The 22,510-nt window shown below is 49.3% G+C and overlaps 2 protein-coding genes across 3 annotated transcripts in view; both read right to left on the reverse strand.

Moving 5' to 3' along the window:
* DHRSX (dehydrogenase/reductase X-linked) overlaps positions 1-22,510 on the reverse strand; it is a 182,722-nt gene that overhangs the window by 154,391 nt on the left and 5,821 nt on the right. The gene's annotated exons all lie outside the window — the stretch shown is intronic.
* On the reverse strand, positions 18,004-20,785 carry ZBED1 (zinc finger BED-type containing 1; the record flags this gene model as incomplete). The annotated part of the gene is made up of 1 exon (XM_079727819.1): positions 18,004-20,785. One exon carries the CDS (start codon positions 20,783-20,785, stop codon positions 18,686-18,688), a length of 2,100 nt encoding a protein of 699 aa, XP_079583945.1. The 3' UTR covers positions 18,004-18,685.

A 22,510-nucleotide genomic window follows, 5' to 3' on the forward strand; every position in this document is an offset into this window, starting at 1 on the left:
TTATATAAATATAAATGAAATGTTTGTTTCTATTTAGATATTTGTAAATAGTATCTATGCTATAGTCTTATCCTAGGTAAAATTATGTTTATATATTTTAAATGTTACATATTTATTTTAATATATTTAAATGTTTAATATATTTAATACATAAAAAATATTTAATAATGTAAAATAAGTAAACAAGAAAAGTAAATAAGATAATAGCAAATAGGATGTATTATTTAATGATAAGAGACAGTATGAAAATAAATAAATGATACTTTTATTTTAACATAAATATTTGTCAATATAAGTAATATTTATGAATATTAAATATTGTATATTTATGTTTACATATTATACTATACAAATATGTATTAGTTATACATGTTTATATTTATAATATTTATTATTTATATTTATAATATTTATTATTTATATTTATAATGTTTATATTACTTATAAGATTTATATATTATATAAATATTATAATATTTATAAATATATTTATTTTATATTTATATTCACATATTTTACATATTTTATTTTCTATTTTATTTATGTAAAAATGATAGTCATATATATATGCAACTAGAGATGATCATACTAAGTGAAGTAAGTCAGAAAAGGAAAGGCAAATACCATATGATATCACTTACATGTGGAATCTAAAATATGGCACAAATGAACCTATCTACAAAGCAGAAACAGACTCACAGACATAGAAAGCAAACTTATGGTTACCAAAGGGGATAGGGAGGGATAAGTTAGGAGTTTGGGATTAACAGATACACACGACTATATATAAAACAGATAAACAACGGGGACCTACTGTAGAGCACAGAGAACTCTACTCAATATTCTGTAATATCCTATATGGGGAAAGAATCTGAAAAGGAATACACATATAAATAACAAGTATCAATATTATATATGTTATATAATATATATAAAATCACTTTGCTGTACACCTGAAACTAACACAACATAGTAAATCAACTACACTTTGAAAAACTAATAAAAAATAATTAAATTAAATTTTAAAATAAAGAACAAAGTTCCTTAATTCTCTTGGTCCCTCCCACCAGAATTGAAAAGAACAGAGAGAGAGTTTCTGTTTCCCTGTCAAGGAGGCTTCCAAACAAACCCCTTGGTCCACACCCAGAAAGGAATGGAATACTTCATTAAAAAGAAATGTCGGGACTTCCCTGGTGGCGCAGTGGTTAAGAATCCGCCTGCCAATGCAGGGGACAAGGGTTCGAGCCCTGGTCCGGGAAGATCCCACATGCCGCGGAGCAACTAAGCCCATGCACCACAACTACTGAGCCCGCACTCTAGAGCCTGTGAGCCACAACTACTGAGCCCACGCGCCACAACTACTGAAGCCCGCATGCCTAGAGCCCGTTTTCCGCAACAAGAGAAGCCACCGCAATGAGAAGCCCGCACACTGCAACGAAGAGTAGCCCCCGCTCACCACAACTAGAGAAAGCCCACACACAGCAACGAAGACCCAACGCAGCCAAAAATAAATAATAAATAAATTATTTAAAAAAAAAAAAGACACGTCAAGTGAAAAGATCCGATGTCGACACACTTCCGTTGGCATCTGCAACATCTGAAAATCTCGCCTCTACCCTCATGTCTATTGCTGAGAAGTGGCCACGGGAAAACCCAGTGAAGGCATTCATACCCCCTCCAACATGAGTAAGGTCTACAGTTTCCTCCTTGCAGGTCGACAGCACTCAGAGGACTCTGAATCGGGCGTAGGGCATTGGCCAGAAGAAGCGAGAGATGCCCAGGAGAGAGGCTGCCCCTCCCAGATCCCAGAGGCTAGTCTTTGCATCTGCGTCACCTGCACCCTGGGATTGCAGAGGGGTCCACGTGATTCAACCAGCCGTGGGAGGACAGGCAGCAAAGGAGGAAATGGGCAGGAGCACCCCAGGGAGGGTGGGCAGAGGAATGGCTGGGCGAAAGGCACTGGATGTGAGGTCAAGGGAATCATTCCTCTAACGTGTGCTGAGTACGAGACCACCGCCCTGATGCTGGGCACCCAGGCCAGACGTGGGCCAGTCCCCGCCTTTCCCGGAGAGCTGACTTCCAAAGCAAGAAGCTGACACGCCCAGCCAGAAACGGTCCAAGTCTCAGGCTGTCGAATCCCAGTGCCCTGCCTGGTATGGGAACTGCGTCTCCCTCTGGCTTCAGCTGAGAGAAGAATCCTATCACAGGTGCTCCATGGTTGCATGGCCATCACAGCTCCTGGGATAATTTTACGTGTCAAACTGGCTGGGCCATGGGGTCCAGATATGTGGTCAGACATTATTCTGGGTGTTTCCGTGACAGTGTTTTATTGGATGAGATGAACATTTAAATCAAGGGGCTTTGAGGAAAGCAGGTTGCCCTCTCTGGTGTGGGTGGGCCTCATCTAATCTGTTGACAGCCTCAGTAGAACAAAGACTGAGATTCTCCAAGGAGGAGGGAATTCTGCTTCCTGACGGCCTTTAGACTCAAACTGCAAGTCTTCCATGGGTTTCCCCCAGCCTGCTGGCCCACTCTGAAGATTTGAGACCTGCTAGACACCATAATTACATGAGCCAATTCCTTAAGATGAATCTCTGGATAGACAGATACATAGATAGATAGATAGATATCAATAGACAGACAGATACAGGATAACTTGAAAGATGATAGAGATGATAGCTTAAAAGATGACAGAAAGATACATAGAGCGATACATAGAAGATAGATAAAGATGGTTGGATACATACATACATAGATGATAGATTGATAGATAATAGATAAATGACAGATAACAGATGGATATAAACAGACCGAGAATAGATAAATGGATAGTTCAGGTAGGTAGATATATATATATACAGTTGAAAACATAGAGATAGAGACATAATTTACAACAAGCAATGAGCAATTTTTGGTGTAAGTAGAGCCCATGCAATATCCGGGACATGCTTATACTACAAGCATGTGCGTTATTTATCTTCCATACAAGCTGACGGCGTTTCTGCTGAGATGGGGGATGCTTCAGCCAACAAGTCCAGGCACATCCTGGGTGGTCTCTGCAGAGCACACTTCCTCATTTTGTCAGCCTATAGGGAACGTCTGCCCCAGGCCTCTCTCCCTGGCGTGTAGATGGCCGTCTTCTCTGTGTCGTCACAGGCTCCTCCTTCTCAGCATCTCTGTGTCCACATTTCCCGTTTTTACTAGGCCCCCAGTCCTGCTGGGTGAGGACTCATCTGCAGAGACCCTATTTCCAAATAAGTTTACAGTATTGGTGGGGGGGGTACTCCAACATATGTTTTTTGGGGGAGGAGGCGTGATTCAAACCCTAACCAGGGGCGTACACCTGCACACACACGTACATCCACGCGAGGACACACCAGCCTGGCTGGAGGGAGCTCCCTAGGAGGGCAGGTGACCCGGGCCCTCTCTGCCCCCCTTATCTCCCCGACACGGGTCAGCTGCAATGCACATTCCTTCCACGCTTCCCCCGGAAATCTAGCTGCAAACAGATCCACGGGATCCTTGCAAATCACCTCCACGGTCACCCTCTCTTCCCCACACCGTGCACATCTTTGTTCCTGGGTTCAACACCAACTCCGACCTGTCAGCTCCTGTCCGACAGATGTCAGAGAAAGGGCTCCGTCAATTCCGGGTGTAAGCTGTGATCCCAAGCGCACCAGCCGGGCCTGGGACCCGTGTGGTGACTGGGACCCGGGTCGTCAGCTGCCCCGTCCCAGATGGGTATCTACCAGCCGCCCATGACAAGGCTTTCACCTGCTCCTTTCCTCCCAAAGTCACTCAGCTCTGCAGCCTCTGGGTCCAACGCTGCAGCGGGAAGCTACTCGCCCCTGGATTTGTTTCTGGATCACCACGCACCGCAAGAAGAGAGGCAACTGAGATCCTGGCAAATGGCACGATGTTTGCAGGGTGCGGGGAGAGAGGTCCCTTCCAGACTATGAATAGAACGCGCTCCGCTCCAGTTTCTGTTTGAAGCGTCTAACTTGGAGCGCTGACCTCATGCCTCGGTGATGGCCAGCGCTTGGGAAAAATGGCAAAACGACAGCTCTCTGTATACCGAGCTCACGGCACATTAGAGACAGCTCCAAGGGCAACGGAGAAGAACATATGTGACTCCACATTAGGTCTGTTTCTTTTACTTTAACCTTTGTATATTCTTTTGCTTTGAGTTCGGAATGTTGCCCATAGCCTGAAATATACAGGAGAGCCCTTTCTCAAGGCTCTGACCTTTAAGGGGAACCGCGTTTCCATTCATACAGAGAGAAAAAGTTGCACAGCAGAGAATAACACTGGTTTTGTTGAAGGTTAAAGGAACGCTGTGACCTGACCTACGTGGACAAAGGATTCCTGCACCAGGAAGTCTGCAATCACCACCCACACCCTTCCTGCACCTTCCCATTAAAAATGCTTTGCTGAAACCCTTCGGGGAGTCCGGGGGTTTGGGGGCATATGCCACAGTCTCCTTGCAGGACCCTGCCATAAACCTTTCTTTGCTCCAAACTGCGACGCCTGGGCTCGTTTGGCCTCACAGGTGCCTGACCCGAACCTGTACCCTCCCAAAAAAAGAGAAAAAGGAAATAACAAGGAATTCACCGATACTGAATAAAATACAGATATGTAACAGGATGTTGGAACTCACTCCTCCTTAAAGAAAATAAAAGCAAAGGAAGTTAGTGGGTTTCATCAAATCAGAACAGCTCCGTCCCATCCAGGATGGCAACGCTCCAGAAAAATGAACCGTTTGCACATTTACTCAATTTTCCACGGAGACTGTATCTTTTAGGAGGTGAGTTGGAGGGGGTCTAAAGTGGACGTGCATGTCCCCTACGTAGCAATTCTACTTCTGAGAATTTAATGCCACAGACATACTCCCACAGCTCTGCAGAGACACAGGAACAAAAATATTCACTGCAGCCTTGTTCGTACAAGAAAGATCTTTAGTGTGACTGTCATTTTACAGGTGTTATTCAAAAGAAAGCATAGTGTTCTGGCAACCAGGTGGGTGGATCTCTGGGGAATTATGCCGAGTGGGGAGAAAAAGAGCCATTTCAAAAGGGTTCCATTGTGTATGCCTCCATTTCTATGACAGTCTTGAAATGACAGAATTATAGAGAACAGATTAGTGGCTGCCAGGGGTGGGGGGTTGGTGTGGGAAGCAGATGGGCCACGCCAGGGATCCTTGGGGTCACAGAACCGCCCTGTGTCTTGACCGTGATGGTGGATTCTCAAAGCCACACATGCAACAGGATCGCACAGGCGCACATACACGCGCGAATACAAGTCAGAACAGGGAACTCTGAATAAAAGCATTGCATTGCACCCAAGTCAACATCTAGGTTGGCATATGGTACGGCCGTGTTGCAAGTGGGTAGCCCTGGGAGAAAAACAGGTAAAGGGTTGCTCCATTTTAATCCTCACAACTGCACGTGAATCTACAATTATCTCAAAGTAGGAACTGTTTTTTTTGGCCATGCCACACGTCTTGCGGGATCCTAGCTCCCCGACCAGGGACTGAACCCAGGCCCTCAGCAGTGAGAACGCCGAGTCCTAACCACTGGACCGCCAGGGAATTCCCAGGAACTTTTTTTTAAAAGTCTAAACTAATGCCATGTAATATAGCCTTCCTAAAAGAGAAAAGAACTAAACTAAAAAGCAAAACAAAGAATTCTGCCTTCTTGGCCCCTGTCCAGTTGTGAAATGACCCGAAATGACCTGTGGCTCCCTTTTGAATTGGGGATGACCCCGTGCCTGGTCCTTTTATCAAATACTGAGAGCTGGACCCCCAGCCAGGACTGCCCGCTGTCACGAGACAAAGCGGACACCAGGTACAGGGGTTTGCTAAGCCCAGGCTAGCAGCAACACTACCTCGTCCCTCATCTACCAGGTTTCTGGACTTTGGTCTCTGTTCCGTGTTTTCTATCTTCCACAGACACGTGTAAGCCACCCTGAATTCTTTCCAAGAGCACGTGGGTGGTCAATTCATTTCTTCACTGCTTAAATCTTTGCTCCTGTGTTCCACTGGGAAATAACAACATACCTCTTTGAAGAGAGCCTTAGCAAAACATAAATCAAAGCCACACAGTATGTTTTATATTATGTGACTTTTACCACAAAAAAAAAACACCATTTAAAAGAAGAAGAAAGAGAGAAAGAAACAGAAAATAACAAAGTTGGTACAGATGCAGAGAAATCAGAACCCTCCTCCACTGCTGGTGGGGATGTAAATTGCAGGAACCACTTTGGAAAAGAGCCTAGTGATTCTTCAAATGGTTAAACATGGAGATACAATAGCCCAGCTATGCCACTCTTCGTATCAATCTATCCAGGAGAAATGAAAACACGTATCCACTCAAATACCTGTGATGAATGCTCAGAGTACCATGATTCCCAGTAACCAGAAAAGTGAGAACAACCCAAGGGTCCATGGACCTTGAACACATGATGCTCAGTGAGAGAAGCCAGATCCAAAAAGAGCATATATGCCATGATTCAATTTACATGAAATTCTCAAATAGGCAAACGCATGGAGACAGAGGACCTGGGGGGGAAACAAGAGTGGGGAGTGACAGGTAACAGGTACAGGGATTCCCTTGGGAGGCGATTTTTAAAATGTTCTAAAATGACATAGCAATGGTGTTTGTACAACTCTGCAAATATACTAAACACCACTGAATTGCGCCATTTACTGGGTGTATTGTATGGTGAAATATTTCTCAGCTTAAAATGGAAACAACTTGCTTAATCGTGAATAATGGGGGATGGGCGGGGACTTGGAAATTCTGGTATTCTTCTCACAAATGAAGAAGGATATACATAAGCCGCCCTTTCATGGACCTCCTACCATCTTAGGCATGTGTGTGTGCATGTGTCTCAGAGTCCTCAAAATTGACAGAATGATGTTAAAATGACGTGTAGCTGAACCTCCAAGTCAGCTGGCCCCAGGAATACGTTTTCCGGACACGTAGCATCACGTAGGTCCTTAAGAATGGCTGTGTCGATAAACACGATAATTCAGAAGCTTAAAAGTCTCACTAGTGAGACCTGCCTGACAGACAGATGACGGGAAGCAACCTTTCCAGACAAAGCCACCATCAGGCCCTTTGGACACCATACTAGCCTGTGCCCCGTTTGGTGACCAGGGAAGAGGAACAGGATGGCCATTCATCCCAGGGATAGAATGAGCTAGAAGCATTAAGACTGGAGAGGCGGGGGGGGCCAGAGATGGGAAAGCTTAGTATATGAATACATCATATCATCTATGTATCAATCCTAAGGTGAGATTGGCAGCAAAGGAAACAATCTAGAAAGACATCCAGACCCTACATTAAAAAGCTACTTAGGGGACTTTCCTGGTGGCGCAGTGGTCAAGAATCCGCCTGCCAGTGCAGGGGACACGGGTTCGAGCCCTGGTCCAGGAAGATCCCACATGCCGCGGAGCCACTAAGCCCGTGCGCCACAACTACTGAGCCTGCGCTCTAGAGCCCATGAGCCACAACTACTGAGCCCACGTGCCACAACTACTGAAGCCTGCGCCCTAGAGCCTGTGCTCCACAACAAGAGAAGCCACCACAATGAGAAGCCCGCTCGCCGCAACTAGAGAAAGCCCGCACGCAGCAACAAAGACCCGACACAGCCAAAGATAAGTAAATAAAATAAATTTATAAAAGAAAAAAGTGACTTAGTCCTACGAGCAATGGTGTGAGGAATGATACTGTGTCACAGTAAGTGATGGTGGGTCCAGGGAGGCCATGCACATGTCATGTTGTCCAGATCCCTGTAGAGAGCAGGAGTTCATGCTTTCGGCGATGGGCGGCATAAGCCAGAAGCCCAAGCACCACGAGGCAGGTCCCCTGAAAACTGTACTGAATTGTATGATTTAATGGTGGATTAAATCTCAATAAAGCTGCTCAACATAGGTGAAGACCGTGCTGAATCACAGACAACGGGGGAGGTGTGGATGTGTAGGGATCCCGGGAATTTCTCCGTGAGAAGGGGGCTCGTGTGGGCTGGAGGTGGGAGACCCAAAATCGACAGCACCAGCTGTCAGTTGCCAGAGAACGGACGTGGAGAGGATGAGAATGTCAGAGAAAAACCACAGCCGACCCAGGACGTAACTGCGAGAAGCCAGGCCCAGGCATCAGACTCGACAGAAGTGCCGGGGGGTCAAAATTAGTGATGCGTTCAGACTTCCCCGGCGGTCCGGTGGGTAAGACTCCGCGCTTCCAAGGCAGGGGGCATGGGTTCCATCCCTGGTCGGGGAACTAGGACCCCGCATGCTGCAACATGTGGCCAAAAACAAACAAACAAATTAGTGATGGGGTGGCCTCAGAAGCCACCACCCAGGACTCCGAGGCCGTCTAGGGCTGGTAGGAAAACAAGCGCTTCCCAGAAATTATCCCAACACATCAGAGGTTGGGGACACCCATGGCTCCTGGTAAAGATGCAAGAAAAAGTGCCTGGATTCTTCAGGGGAGAATTAAACAACCAGCACCTTCGGAGCATGCCCTGAGCTTTGCACAATTCTATTTAAGCACGTCCATCACGAAGCATCCACAGTGTTACAGGTCAATTTGCCTCAATAAAGTTGGGGAAGAAAAGAAACGTGATATTAAGGGGGTATACGCATAACTAAGAGGGAATCACCTGTAAAGCGATCACGCTTTACATGATGAACAATTTAGAACCTTATGCAAGTGACCAAAAAAAGAGGCAAGTATTTTGCAGTCACTTATACTTGGTTTTCAATCAACCACAGAGAAATGATGGAGTGAAAAACAAAAAAAAACAAAAAAAAAACACCAAAACAGGATACAAAGTTGTATGTGATGTAGGATGATGGTTAAAGAGTTTTAACGTTATAGGGAAATAAATCAAATGTTCATAGCAAAAAAAAAAAGCATGTTCACTAATAATGACCTCTGCTGTTCATCTGCTTTGTACATAGTAATGTGTGTATGTTAATCCCAGTCTAATTTATCCTTCCCCCTTTTCCCCTTTGGCAACCGTAAATTTTTCTGTCTGTGACTATTTCTGTTTTGCAAATAAGTTCATTTGTATCATTATTTTAGATTCCACATGTAAGTGATATCACATGATATTTGTCTAACTTCACTTAGTATGATCATCTCTAGGTCCATCCATGTTGCTGCAAATGGCATTATTTCATTCTTTTTTATGGCTGAGTAATATTCCATTGTATATATGTACCACATCTTCTTTATCCAACAAGGATTTACTGTATAGTACAGGGAACTATACTCAATATTTCATAATTACCTATATGGGAAAAGAATCTGAAAAAGAATATATATAACTGAATATAAAACTGAATCGCTTTGCGGTACACCTGAAACTAACACCACATTGTAAATCAACAATACTTCAATAAAAATTTTTAATTTGTTTTAAAATAAATGAAAAATTCAAGGAAGTTTTCAAAGAACGAAAAAAGGAAGACTAATGATAGCAGATAGCAGGCATCAGTATCATGTTGGCTTAGGGTTTGGTTCCATACCTTGATAATTGTTTATGTATCTATTACTTGTATTATTAAATTAATGTGACATTTTTAATTTTTATCTTTAAAGAATGATAAAATTGGAATACTTACATGAATTTCTTATTCTATTTCATTTTTCCTGACAGCTTTGGTTAGTAATGTAATTTTCACATTGACAGCTTTATAATATTACCATTTTATTTTGTAACAATAATTGCCAATATCATTTTAATCTAAACTACAGAGTTGAATATTTTCTCTGTTCAACTATCAATTACGCAGAATTAAGACTTACAGTTTCTTTAAGAAGGGTTTATTAAAACTACATTTGCTGAATTACAAAAAAAAAATTGGCATCTGAGAAGCAAAATTCAATGACAAGGAAATGTTTAAAATTGACAGCGAATGGGGTGACCACAGCTTGGGTGTTTTACACAAGAGGAAGATGCTTGGCAATTAAGTCCGTCAGTATGAGGAAATGAAATTTTTTTTGACAGGTCCTCTCATGACTGGGAGGGGCTTGGCTCCTGTATTCCTTGGACCCCCAACTCTAACTGGCTTTCTTGTAGTGCCATCTATGGACATAAAGTATGTTTAGTTATGGGTCCCTCCAGAGAAATGGACCAACAGGAAACACAGAGAGAAAGAGAAAGGAAGACAGAAAGAGATAGAGATTATTTGAAGGAATTGGTTCATTCAACCACAGATGTGTAGAGGGGGCACCCCAAATTCTGCAGGGTAGACCAGCAGGCTGGAGACCCAGGGAGAGCTGAGGTTACCGGTTGAGTCCCACCACCATCTGGAGGCAGAATTCCCTCTTCCTTGAGGAACCTCGGTCTTTTTTTCTCCTAAGACCTTCAACTGATTGGACAAGGCCCACCCACATTGTGAAGGACAATCTGGCATGTCAAAGCCTCCTGGTGTCAATTTTTTTTTAATTGTAGTTGATTGACAATGTGGTGCTGGTTTCCGGTGGACAGCAGAGTGATTCAGTGATATATTTTTTTCAGATTCTTTTCCATTATAGGTTTTTACAAGATATTGAATATAGTTCCCCATGCTCTACAGTAAATCCTTGTTGTTTATTTTATAGAGAGTACTGTTAATTTTATATAGAGTACATATACTCATAGAGTACATATATACTCTATATTTTATATAGAGTATATCTGCTAATCCCAAGCTCCTTAGTTACCCCTTCCCCCTTTGGTAACCATAAGTTTGTTTTCTATGTCTGTGAGTCTGTTTCTGTTTTGTACAGAAGTTCATCTGTATCATATTTTAGATTCCACATATAAGTGATATTATATATTTGTCTTTCTCTGACTTACTTCACTCAGTAGGATCACCTCTAGGTCCATCCGTGTTGCTGCATGATTTCAATGTTTATCTCATCTTTTTTTTTTTTTTGGCCATGCCACGGGGCATGCAGGATCTCAGTTGCCCAACCAGGGATCGAACCCGTGCCCCATGAAGTGGAAGCACAGAGTCCTAACCGCTACACCACCAGGGAAGTCCCAACCTTCCTCTCATCTTAAAAAATATCTTCCCAGCAACCTCTAAACCAGCGTTTGACCACAAAGCTGGGTCCACAGCCCAGCCACATGGACATAAAATTAGCCAGCACAAAGTATGAGTTTTCAGGCAACCGAGAGCCCTAACTAGCTTCCGATGGGCATCGTCTGGAAGCAGGGACCCAGCCAGCCGGTCCAGAGGAATGTGGAAAAGGCACCAGCTCAAGCCAGCATGGCACCGTCGCCTGGATGACGGCTCATCCTTGTGGCAGGAGGACCTGAGGGCCGCCTCTCATGCTGGCGTGTTTCCACAGCTTGAGAAACGAGTGCAGGTGTCAGCCACGAAGCACGGCTGCTTCCACCAACAGCAGGGGGACAGGAAGAGCTGGGGGCAGCTGAAGGGCCCCACGGCTCTTCAGTCTCGTGATGTCACCTCACGTGGATCCTAAACCTTCCCTCCTGCAGTGGTCACCACTAAACCCTGTGGCAACTCCCTCCAAACCGAGAAATACAAGAGGTCCATGGGACTTCCCTGGTGTTCCAGTGGTTAGGGCTCCACGCTTCCACTGCAGGGGGCACGGGTTCCATCCCTGGTCGGGGAACTAAGATCCCGCAAGCCACAGAGCATGGCCAAAATTTTAAAAATAAATAAATAATAATTTTTAAAAAAATAATAAAAATGGTTATGCTAAAAGGGCCAACACCAGAGGAAAGAGCCATGTGGGGAGAAGCCCCAGGGATGACAGGAATAAATGCGGAAAGGGGGAGAGAAAACAGCCTCCACGTGGACCCGACAGAGGCCTTTCTGTTATGTGTGAATATAAGCCCCACCCCCTCTGCAGGCCGGGTGAGGTAACAGGTAGTTTGAAGAGGCCCCCAGCCGCCCCTGAGCACGTGGGAGAGAGAATCAGCTGGACCCAAGAGCTGTGCCCGCTGAGGCCTGCAGCCCTGGTCACGTCCCGTGGCACTCAGCTGCTCTATCTGCCAGCTCGGGCTGCATGATGAGTAAAGGTATGCATCACGTTGGCTGGGGCACCATGATCCCTGCATGTGCCTGGGAGGGTGTTTCTGGACGAGATGAGCATTTGAACAGGTGGATGGAGGAAAGCAGACGGCTCTCCCCAGGGAGGGTGGGCCCCGTCTAATCAGTTGACACTTGACTAGAACAGAAAGGCAGAGGGAGAATTCTCTCTCTCTCTCTGTCCTTGAGCTGGGATGTCCATCTCCTCCTGCCCTTGGACATCTGTGTGCCTGGTTCTCAGGCCTTTGGACTCGGACTGAACACACCACCGGCTTTCCTGGGGCTCCAGATGGCAGACAGTGGCACTTCCTGATCTCCCGAACTGTGTAGGTCAATTCCAATCAATCAATCAATATATACATACCGATATAAAGATACAGATGTATGTACTACACAGGGTTCTGCAGAGAAACAGAACCAATACCTACATTTATCTATATCATCTATCTACCTATCATATGTCTATCATCTACATATCTACCATCTAGCTAGCTAGCTAGCTATCTACCTATCATCTATCTATTATCTATCATCTATCCATCTACATAGATATTAGATATATCCTGTTGATTCCGTTTCCCTGGAGAGCCCTGACTAATACTGGCTCTGCTATAACAAAGTAGCACAGACAAGGTGGTTTAAACAACAGACACGTGCCTCTCACAGTCCTGGAGGCTGTTAGCCGAGACCACGGCGAGGGTAGATTAGTTCCCAGCAAGGCTCTCCTCCTGGTTTGCACAGCTGCACACTTGCCGTGTCCTCACGTGGTGGAGAGAGAGCTCTGGTCTCTTCCTCTTCCTATAAGGACACTAATCCCATCACGGGGACCCCACCCTCATGGCCGTATCTAACCCTCATCACCTCCCAAAGACCCCACTGCCTAACACATCCCCTCAGGGGTCAGGGCTTCCACAAACGAATTCGGGGGGGACACAAAGACTCAGTCTGTAACGTGCTCCCGCCACCTCACCCGGAGGTGTCCACACGAGGTCAGAGGCAGAGGAGGAAAGGCAGGGCTGGGGGCTCCCTGCTCGGTCTCCCCCTGCGCTGCCAGCAGTACGGACGTGCCTTCCTGCACGTGCATCGTGCACCCACCATCCCCCCCGACTGTGTATCTGCTCCTCCCTTCATCCACCTCCCCGTCCCAACCCATCCCAACGCCTCGCCGAGGTGCTCAGGACAAGACCAGGGAGAGCCCCTACCAGCCCCTTGCCCCGACCTCACCAGCTCCTCCCAGGGGGTGTCCCTCCTGCCAGACGCCCACCCAGGCAGGCTCACCGCTGGCTCGGGCACTACGCGTGCGCCGCCTCCGGTGGCCCGGGCCGCGCTCCTTCACGAGGCCGTACACGGCAGGACAGCCCCGAACCAACCTGATCACAAACCCAGGGCTGGCCCCCGTGGCCTGGCACGCGAGACCCCGGATGCCAGCGGGAAGGGAGGTGACCCGGTCACTGCATCCCAGCGGCTGGACGTCCCCCATGTCCTCCTGCCACTGGAGACCCTCCATGTGGGCTTCACCGCCCACAGCCCAGGAACGGGCTCCTCCATGGGGAGGGCCCCCACACACACCCCCCAGGCAGGCCTGCGGTCACTCAGCCCATCCACTACGGGGCCAGCTGCCCGGGCCCGAGAGGCGTGGTGTAGCTCTCTGTGTGAAGGGGTGAGGCCCACACCAGCCTCGGAGCCAGGGGACCAGGCACTGAGTGCAGGGTGACGCTCCCCCAACTCTCCTGGGTGAGAAGCTGGAAATGCTGAGCCCTCAGAGGTTCCGGGAGGAGGGTGGCCTGCAGGAATCCCACGGTTCCTGCCAGTGTCTTATGCAGCAGGGAAACGGGTGAACCCACGACACGTTGACCAATGACAGCTGTCCTTGAAGGAGAAATGCGCTAACTCATTAAATTTCCTGCAGGGAGAAGCAAAGCTGCTCAATGCATCTTCAGTTTACCCATAAAGGTATAGGACGGATGGATGGATGGACAGATAAACAGAGACAGATAGGTAGATAGATATGACAAATTGATAGGTAATAGAAAATACATAGATACATAGATGATAAATAAATAAGTATATAGATGATAAATAATAGATACATAGAAAGATGTTAGATACAGAGACATATGATAAATTGATCATAGATACATAGATAAATACATAGATGATATAGATAATAGATACAGATAATAGGTCGATAGGTAATGGACAGAAAATGGACAAAGGCATAGATGATAGATTATAGATGCATAGATAGATTATAAATAATACATAAAGACATACATAGATGATAAAAATGTAGACAGATGATAGATATGTAATAAATACATAGATGAATGATAATAGATGACAGATAATTGACAGAATATAAAAAAGATATACATAGATAGGATATAAAAGTATATATATTTATATATGTAAATACATATACTTATGTTTATATACATATTTACATTATATATTATACATATATATATATGTATATATATATAAATAGAATCAACTCTGTCCAGGCATGGAATCACAAAGGTTAGTATGTATGTAACAAACTGGCCATCGACACAATTATCAGCTCCTCCGCTGGACCATAAACCCCAATCCCGGCGTCCCTGGCGCTGTGCACGAGACGTGACCTTCCCGATGTCACCTACCCTCCAGTCACTGCCTCATTTCCATGAAGACCCAGCCGGGATCCTCCTGGAAGCAAAAGCCCCAAGAAGACTCATCAAGTACCATCTCCCAGAACACCCACCGTCCGAGGGGAAATGCATCTGCTGTCGACCCCACGTGACAAAATCTCTCAGGAGAAGTCCTCTTTCAAGGACAGCTGCAGAGACCACCGGGTTCCATCCTTCTAACAGAGGAAGCGATGCCCGTCTCCCTAAGGAAACACTTGCTGAGGAAGCTGCCCCTGTCTCGTGCCATCTGCCGTCTGCTAAAAGCCTATCCCATCTGGTCTCACGTCACCCAAAAAATTGAGTGAGTGTGGGTCAGTCGAGAAGGTGAACAAACTGGGCTGAAAACAAGAGGTGGGCAAAGCATCCCACCTTGCTTCAGGCCAAAGGGCAAACCACTGAGCAGATAGTCTAAGAGTGCTCCCAGAAAACCGGCAGAAACAACCCCAGCAAAGAGGCCACGCGGAGCCCCCAGCCTCAGAGTCATAGCCTGGGAAGCCGGGATGGGCCCAAGCAGCCGGGCGGACCGGAGACCACTGCAGGTTCCAAACCCCAGGGCCTGGGAGGGCCCTGCGTCTGCAGGGCTGGCCCACAGGCCAGGTCTAGGCCAGGGCTGCAGGCCAGGAACCTGGGTCTGCAGAGAGGAAGGGGGAGCCTGAACACTCGGGACCTTGACTTGAGCGTGACAGGATGGGGCTGGCTGTGTGCACGGCAGGGCCGGAGGAGAGGCCGGCAGGGCTGGAGGCTGAAGCCACCCAAGGCAAGCAGCAGCTGTATTCCACCCGCATGGGGCTGCAGAGAACGAAGCCAGCAAAGTTCAGAGGAGGGTGGCCAAGGGCCCCCAACACGCAGAAGGAGGACCCCGAAGGCCCAGCCGTGGGTCTGCTAGCCGTGAGAGGCACAGAAAGGCTTGTGTTTCCAGGCAGAGCTGCAAACCCAGCCCCCGGTGGCCAGAACAGCTGCAAAACGTCCAACGTTGGGTCTTAATTCAGTACAATTTATAGGACGGGGACACACGGGGCTGCAGGTTCCCAAGGAAAAGAATTCTAGCTATGTGTCCGGGATTGGTCCAGACTGCACGCGGAAAGCAGAAAAACGAACCGTCCGAGGGCCGCGGTGATTTCAGAAGCCTGTGAAGGGCCCCAGGCCTTCTCAGCGGGTCAGGCCTTGCTCAGAGGGTGGCCGAGACCCCGGGGTCACTCCAAACACACACTGAGGCGCCCGCCTCCCTAAGCCGGGATGAGAGCGGGACTCTGAAAGGAAACTGACTTTATAGCAAGACCTGAGCGTGAAACACACACCATTCTGAGGAAGCAGAGTCCTGGGCAGACCCAGATAAGACACATCCTTAACGGTTAGGGGCTGTGTTTTTACGAGAAATTCTGGATGCCAGCAAAGATACTTTATCTAAGACACTGAAGGCCACATTCCACTTAACCGTTCGACGGAGAACGCTCTGGAAGTGTCAGGTTATCATGACTGAAAACTGGCCCGTTTAAACTCAAAATGTTTGTGCACAAAAATTATACGTTTGAATCCCCCACCCCATGCCCCCAGGAACAGAGGCAACGCATAATATGCAGAAGGAGAAAAATACGACGGACGCCGACCTCCCAGTCTGTCTGTTTCTGGGGTACCTCGTTTTCTTAAAAGGAAGGAGAGAAAGGAAGGGAACGGGGAGAGAAAGGAGTCGATGGGAAAGAACCCAGATGCCCTAGCGATACACATGGTCCGAGGTCAGCACCCAAAAAGGCTCGGCTTTTTAGAATCATCCTCCCTACGCCCAGTGCAAAGACAGCCCAGGGAACGAACGTGCAGAATCCCTACTCCCGTTGCAGGCTTCGCCGGCTGGCAGCTTTCTTCACATAAACACATTGTGATGCCAAAAGATCCAGAAATGCATCACACCCTTGATGTGATTTCCAAAGACCCCAGAACAAAGCACAGTGGCCTTACTTCTTCTGCGTGGCTCGGAAAAGTCTCTTTAAACAAACAGAAAGAAAACCCTCCCTCGAGGCCGGAGGCTTTCCTGCAAGTGTGAAGCGTTACTCACACACGTCGGACAGATAAATTAGGGGTCCGTTTATTGCTGGGGTTTCTTGAACAAGCGTCCGATTCGAAAGCGTTAAATAAGGAAAAGTACAAGCCAGGAAGACAGCCGGCAACCCCAGGGCTCAGAAAAAAACGTGAGAAACGCAGACAGGCAGCCAGCTGGAAGGACCCAAGTTTTCATGAGTGACAGAAAGCCAAGATTTTAAGAAATGTGAGGGGGGGTCAGATGCAAAGCAGCCAAATACAGCCCGGGAGGTGGGATGTGCATCTCTGCGGCTCTTTTTCCAGCCGGAGAACAGAGCAGAGGGTCTGGAGACAGCGATGCTCTCGCTTTCCTTCAAGGAGACGGCGCAGGTGAAGCTGCTTTCTGACACCCGATCTCCTAAACACATTCAAGGCTGGTGACATGAAGATAAAATACTGCCTTGGCCAGAGCCACAAGAAGTCCCCAGGCATGAACCTGGAGAAATGCCCCCGGGATGCGCCTCGATGTTGGGATCCTGGGAAAAGATTGCCAAGGGCTGAGATGGGGCATTTGTAAATCGCATACCTCCCGACAAAACATCCGTCCGGGCTTGGGTTGTTTTAAGGTGGGAATCAGAGATAAGAGTGGTGCCTTTTTCTTTTTGGGGGCCATACCGTGCAGCATGTGGGATCTTAGGGCCCCAACCAGGGATCGAACCCATGCCGCCTGCATTGAGAGCACGGAGTCTTAACCACTGGACCGCCAGGGAAGTCCAGGGGCTTTGCCTCTTAAAGAAAAGCAATTCGTTTAAAATAAATAAATAAATAAAAGTAGTTCTGAGTGTTAGAAACAGCCTTCCCGTTTCCCCCAATGGCGGAAGCAACCCACAAGGACCCCCAAAGATAAAATGATCCCTGGTACTATTTTTAACTCAATGCCCCCGCCCCCCATCCGTGTTGAGTTTAAAACAGAGAATGCAAGAGCCCTTTCCGGGAATCAAATCTAGCCAGCCCTCTAGAGCCGGCCGTGGGCACGAGAGGGTCCTCCGTCTTCAAAAGCGGGGTTTCCAAGGAGTGGGGACCGACTTCTCTCTGTTCATCCCAAGAAAAGGGATTCTGGGGAAACCGGACCTTTGAAGCATCAGACTCACAAAAAACCCACCTCAAGACCCAGGAGCTACGGGGCTCACAAAACCTGTGAATTCAGGCAAGGGGAGAAAAAAGACTGATTCATGGCAGAAAACACACCACAACCAACACCTCTTTTCTGCTTTTTTTTTTTATAAGCGGTTGCACTGCAGGCTCTCACTGTTAGCATTTTCCACCAAACATAAAACCGGTGTCTCTAGAAAACAGGGCGTCTGGCGAAAGTGTCTCTCCCCGGCTACCCAGAGGCAAGGCTCCCACGTAAACGACAGCGTACACGGGTTCCTTCACCAGCCAACGGCTGACATCCACGGATGGTGTCGGTGCAGGACACGCAGGGGGTTTCATCCTCAGCTGCCCGCCGGTTTCAGTCTTTCTCCGATTTACCCCAAACCGTCCCTCGCAGAGAACACGCATGTTGCGGGTACGGAATCATCTAGGAGGCAAAACATCCCTGCCGGCCGTGCTTCTGTCGCGGAGCTTAGCATTTGCAAGCCTATGGGCGGACATCTAGAGCTTTTATAAGTCATTCCTTTCTCTTGCGTTGGGACGCAAGGGGCCCCTCCAGAGAAAACGCTCGTTTTCACCAGCTTTGGGCCACCCAAAGCCCCCCTACCTGTCCTTTGGGGCAACCAAAGCCCATCTCTCTCCTTTGGGCCACCCAAAGCCCCACCCAAGGTCCATCTCTCTCTTTTGCGCATTTCCTCTGTCCCGGGCAGCGCGCCCACCGGCGGGGTCAGTACTGACAGCCAAGCATCCGACGAGAGGCGCCCACACCGGGTCCCCTCCCTCCCCCGCCCCCCCGCTACACGAAGCCGCCGTCCCTGAGGCCGAAGTAGCCGGCGTGGCCGGCGTCGCCCAGAGGGAACGCCTGCTCGTGGTCCAGGCCCCATTCGCCCTCGTCCTCGTCCTCCAGCTCGGCCTCGGCGCCGCGCGCGTTCTCGTACAGGAAGATCTGCTCGTGCACGTGCGCGGGGGCCAGGCGGTTGCGCTTGGCGCTGACGACGTTGGCCGAGGAGCCGAAGAGGCGCTCGGGGCAGACGCGCGTGGCCGCCACGGACCAGTACTTCTGCAGCACCCTGGGCAGCAGCGGGAAGAGCGCCAGGCGGTCGGACCACCACCTGAGGGGGTCCTCGCTGAGCCCCAGCACCTTCTGCGACTTGAAGTTGCTGAGCTCCTCCACCACCTGCGCGCGCCAGCCGTCCTGGTCCTCCACGCCCGCCGCGGGGCAGAAGATCTCGGCCAGCATGTCGTTGATGACGCTGGCGGGCGGCGGCGTGGCCGAGGGCGCCGGCTTCTTCACGGGGGGCTCCTCGGGCGGGGCGTACAGCTGGTCGCCGGGGGCGCGGTAGGCGCCGTCCTTGGCCTTGTCCAGGAGCCCCTTGGCCTCCTCCACCACCCTGTTCTCCACCTGCTGCCTCTCGAAGGTGGACAGGAAAGGCAGCCTCTTGTAGCGCGGGTCCAGGAAGGTGGCCACGTTGAGGAACATGTCGATCTCGGGCGTCTCCTGGTAGGTCTTGGCGAGCTCCTTGGCGATCACCTCCTTGGCCATGCTGATCTCCTTGGAGTCGGTCTCCTTGCTGTTGAGCGTGCTGTTGAGCAGCATGTGCAGCAGAGGCTTCACCATGCTGATGGTGGGGTACTTGGATACGGACAGCATGTCGGCCACCTGCTTGAAAGGCTGCAGCAGGTCCACCAGGCCCTCGATGGTGGCCCACTCGGCGGCCTCCAGCAGCAGGTGGTGGTTATTGCTGTCCTCCAGGAGGACCCCGGCGATGGCGAACTGCTGCTCCTTGAGGCGCTGCAGCATGGCCAGCGTGCTGCCCCACCAGGACACGCGGTTGCTGACCAGCATGCAGTGGGCGGCGTTCTGCTGCTTCTGCTTCTCGTACAGCATGTACATGGCCACGGTGGACTGCTGGAAGTACTCCACCAGCCTGCGGCAGCGGCCGAGCAGCGCGCCCAGCTTGGGCAGCCGGAAGGCCTGCTGGATGCCCGCGTCGAACGTGTGGCCCAGGCAGGGCATCTGCACCGCGATGTCCAGCAGCGAGCAGGCCTTGGCGATGTCCTTGCCACGGTCCGTGGTGGCGCTGAAGACCTTGGAGCTGACGCCCCACTCGATGAAGGCTTCGTACAGGACGCGCGTGATGGTCTCGGCCGCGTTGTCCTCCGGCACCTCGAAGGTCTTGAGGCAGCGGGAGCCCAGGAAGAGGCCGTGGGGGGCGGCGCGGCCCAGGAAGTGCGCGGCCAGCGTCACGTAGGTCCGGTTCTGGCTCTCGCTGCGCCACAGGTCGGTGGAGACGCCGCACCACGCGGCCTCCGCCAACTCCTTGAGCACCGCGTCGCGCACGGCGCCGTAGCGCTCGGGGATGGCCTTGCCGCAGAAGAACTTGCGGCTGGGCAGCTCGTAGCGCGGCTCGGCCGTCTTCAGCAGCACCTTGAACGTGGGCTCGTCCACGATGGACGCGGGGTAGAGCCCCTCGCAGATGAGGCCCATGACGGCGGCCGTCAGCTCCTGCTGCCTGCGGCCGTCGTGGCCGTGCGCCGCCGCCGCCGCCGCTGCCGCCTTGGCGGCCGGTGGCTCCGGCGCGCTCTGCTGCGCGGCCTCGGGCTTGAGCTTGGAGAAGGCACTGGCGAAGGCCTCGCGCATCTGCTCGGTGTTGCTCTTGACAAACTCACAGAACTCATCGGGGTGGTTCTTCTCCAGGTGGTAGGACAGGTTGGAGGTGTTGCCCGAATAGGCGATCTGCGCCATGCAGATGCGGCAGTAGATCTTCTTCCACTGCAGGATGCAGCCCTCGGCGTTCGTGTCGAAGCCGAAGTAGCGCCACACTTTGCTCTTGGCGCGCGGGTGCGCCACCAGCTTGAGGTCGGTCTGCGCGCCCTCCAGGCTCTTGCCCTCCATGGCGCCACCCGGGCCGGGCCTCCGCTCATTCGGGACGACCTGCCGAGAAGCAGCGAGACAAACACAGCGTGAGAAGAGACCCGGCTCCGGCCGGCGGGGACCGGGGCTGCTCCGGAACCAAGGGCGCACGCAGAGGGACCCCGGGGGCCGCCGCTCCGGCTCGTGGCTTTGGCAAAGCAGAGGGGCCAGTCTGACAAGCCAGCAACTCTTCCATCCAGGTGCGTCCGAAGACACGCGTTTTTTATTGTTAGTTTGGGGATCGTCTTTGGGCTGCTGATGTACAGCTCTTTCCTCACCTGAGCTGCTTTACTCTGTCCTGTTCTAGGAAATCCAGAAGCCCCGATGCCAAGCAGGGGGGCTCGTTCTCCAGATGGAGGCCACATTCCCAAGCGCCCCACCAGCCCAAGATGACCCCCACCCCAGCCGAAAACCTGGTCAGCAAGCACGCGTGCCACACGCCACCATCAGATGTGGCTCCGATCAGAAGACGAAAACAGAGGGTCTCAAGCGGATATTAAGTTGGCAGAGTGGCATTAAATACGAGCTTTTTCTAATTTTATGTTTTGAAATGATGCCTTTTTGACCACAATGAGATATCACCTCACCCCCCGGCGGAATGGGTTTCATCAAAAAGAACACAAATAACACATGCTGTTGAGGGTGTGGAGAAAAGGGAACCCTCCTACACCGTTGGTGGGGATGTAAACTGATGCAGCCACTGTGGAGAACAGGATGGAGGTTCCTTAAAAAACTAAAAATAGAGATGCCGTATGATTCAGCAATCCCACTCCTAGATATTTATCCGAAAGAAACAAAAACACTCATTAGAAAAAAGATCCATGCACCCCCATGTTCACCGCACCATGATTCACAACAGCCAAGACACGGAAGCAACCTAAACGTCCACTGTCCATGGACAGAGGAATGGATAAAGAAGATGTGGTACATATATACAGTGGAATATGACTCAGCCATAAAAAAGGAACGAAATTGCGCCATTTGAAGCAACATGGATAGGCTCGGAGATTATTATGTTTAGTGAAATAAGTCAGACAGAGAAAGACAAATACTGTATGGTATCAGTTATATGTGGAATCCAAAAAAAATTTTTTTTTCTTTAGTGAATATAACAGAAAAGAAGCAAACTCACAGATATACGGAACAAATTACTGGTTACCAGTGGGGAGAAGGAAGGGAGAGAGGCAATATAGGGGAAGGGGGTTGAGAAGAATGAACTATAATCCTCAGTATAAAATAAATAAGATACAAGAATATATAGTACAACACAGGAAATATAGCCAATAGTTTATCATGACTATAAATGGAGTATAACCTTTAAGAACTGTGAATCACTATGTTGTACACCTGAAACTTATATAATATTGTACATCAACTACATATCAATTAAAGAAAGTTTAAAATATTACTTTCTGAACTGCACACGCTCTAGTTGTTTTTTTTTTTTTTTAAATCTATCTATCTGTCTATCTTGGCTGCGTCAGGTCTTAGTTCAGGCATGCGGCATCTAGTTCCCCGACCAGGGATCGAACCCAAGCCCCCTGCACTGGGAGCGCAGAGTCTAACCCACTGGACCACCAGGGACGTCCCTCTATTTTTCTCCTAGGTGCATCTGGGATCAGGAACCAGATTGGGGCAATACTGGACTTCTCAATCCCTGGAACTTCTCAAAATGCCCACCGTGGGCACTCACACCTGGGCACAGAG

This window comes from Hyperoodon ampullatus (assembly GCF_949752795.1).
Source record: "Hyperoodon ampullatus genome assembly, chromosome: X".
NCBI classification, from domain to species: Eukaryota; Metazoa; Chordata; class Mammalia; order Artiodactyla; family Ziphiidae; genus Hyperoodon; species Hyperoodon ampullatus.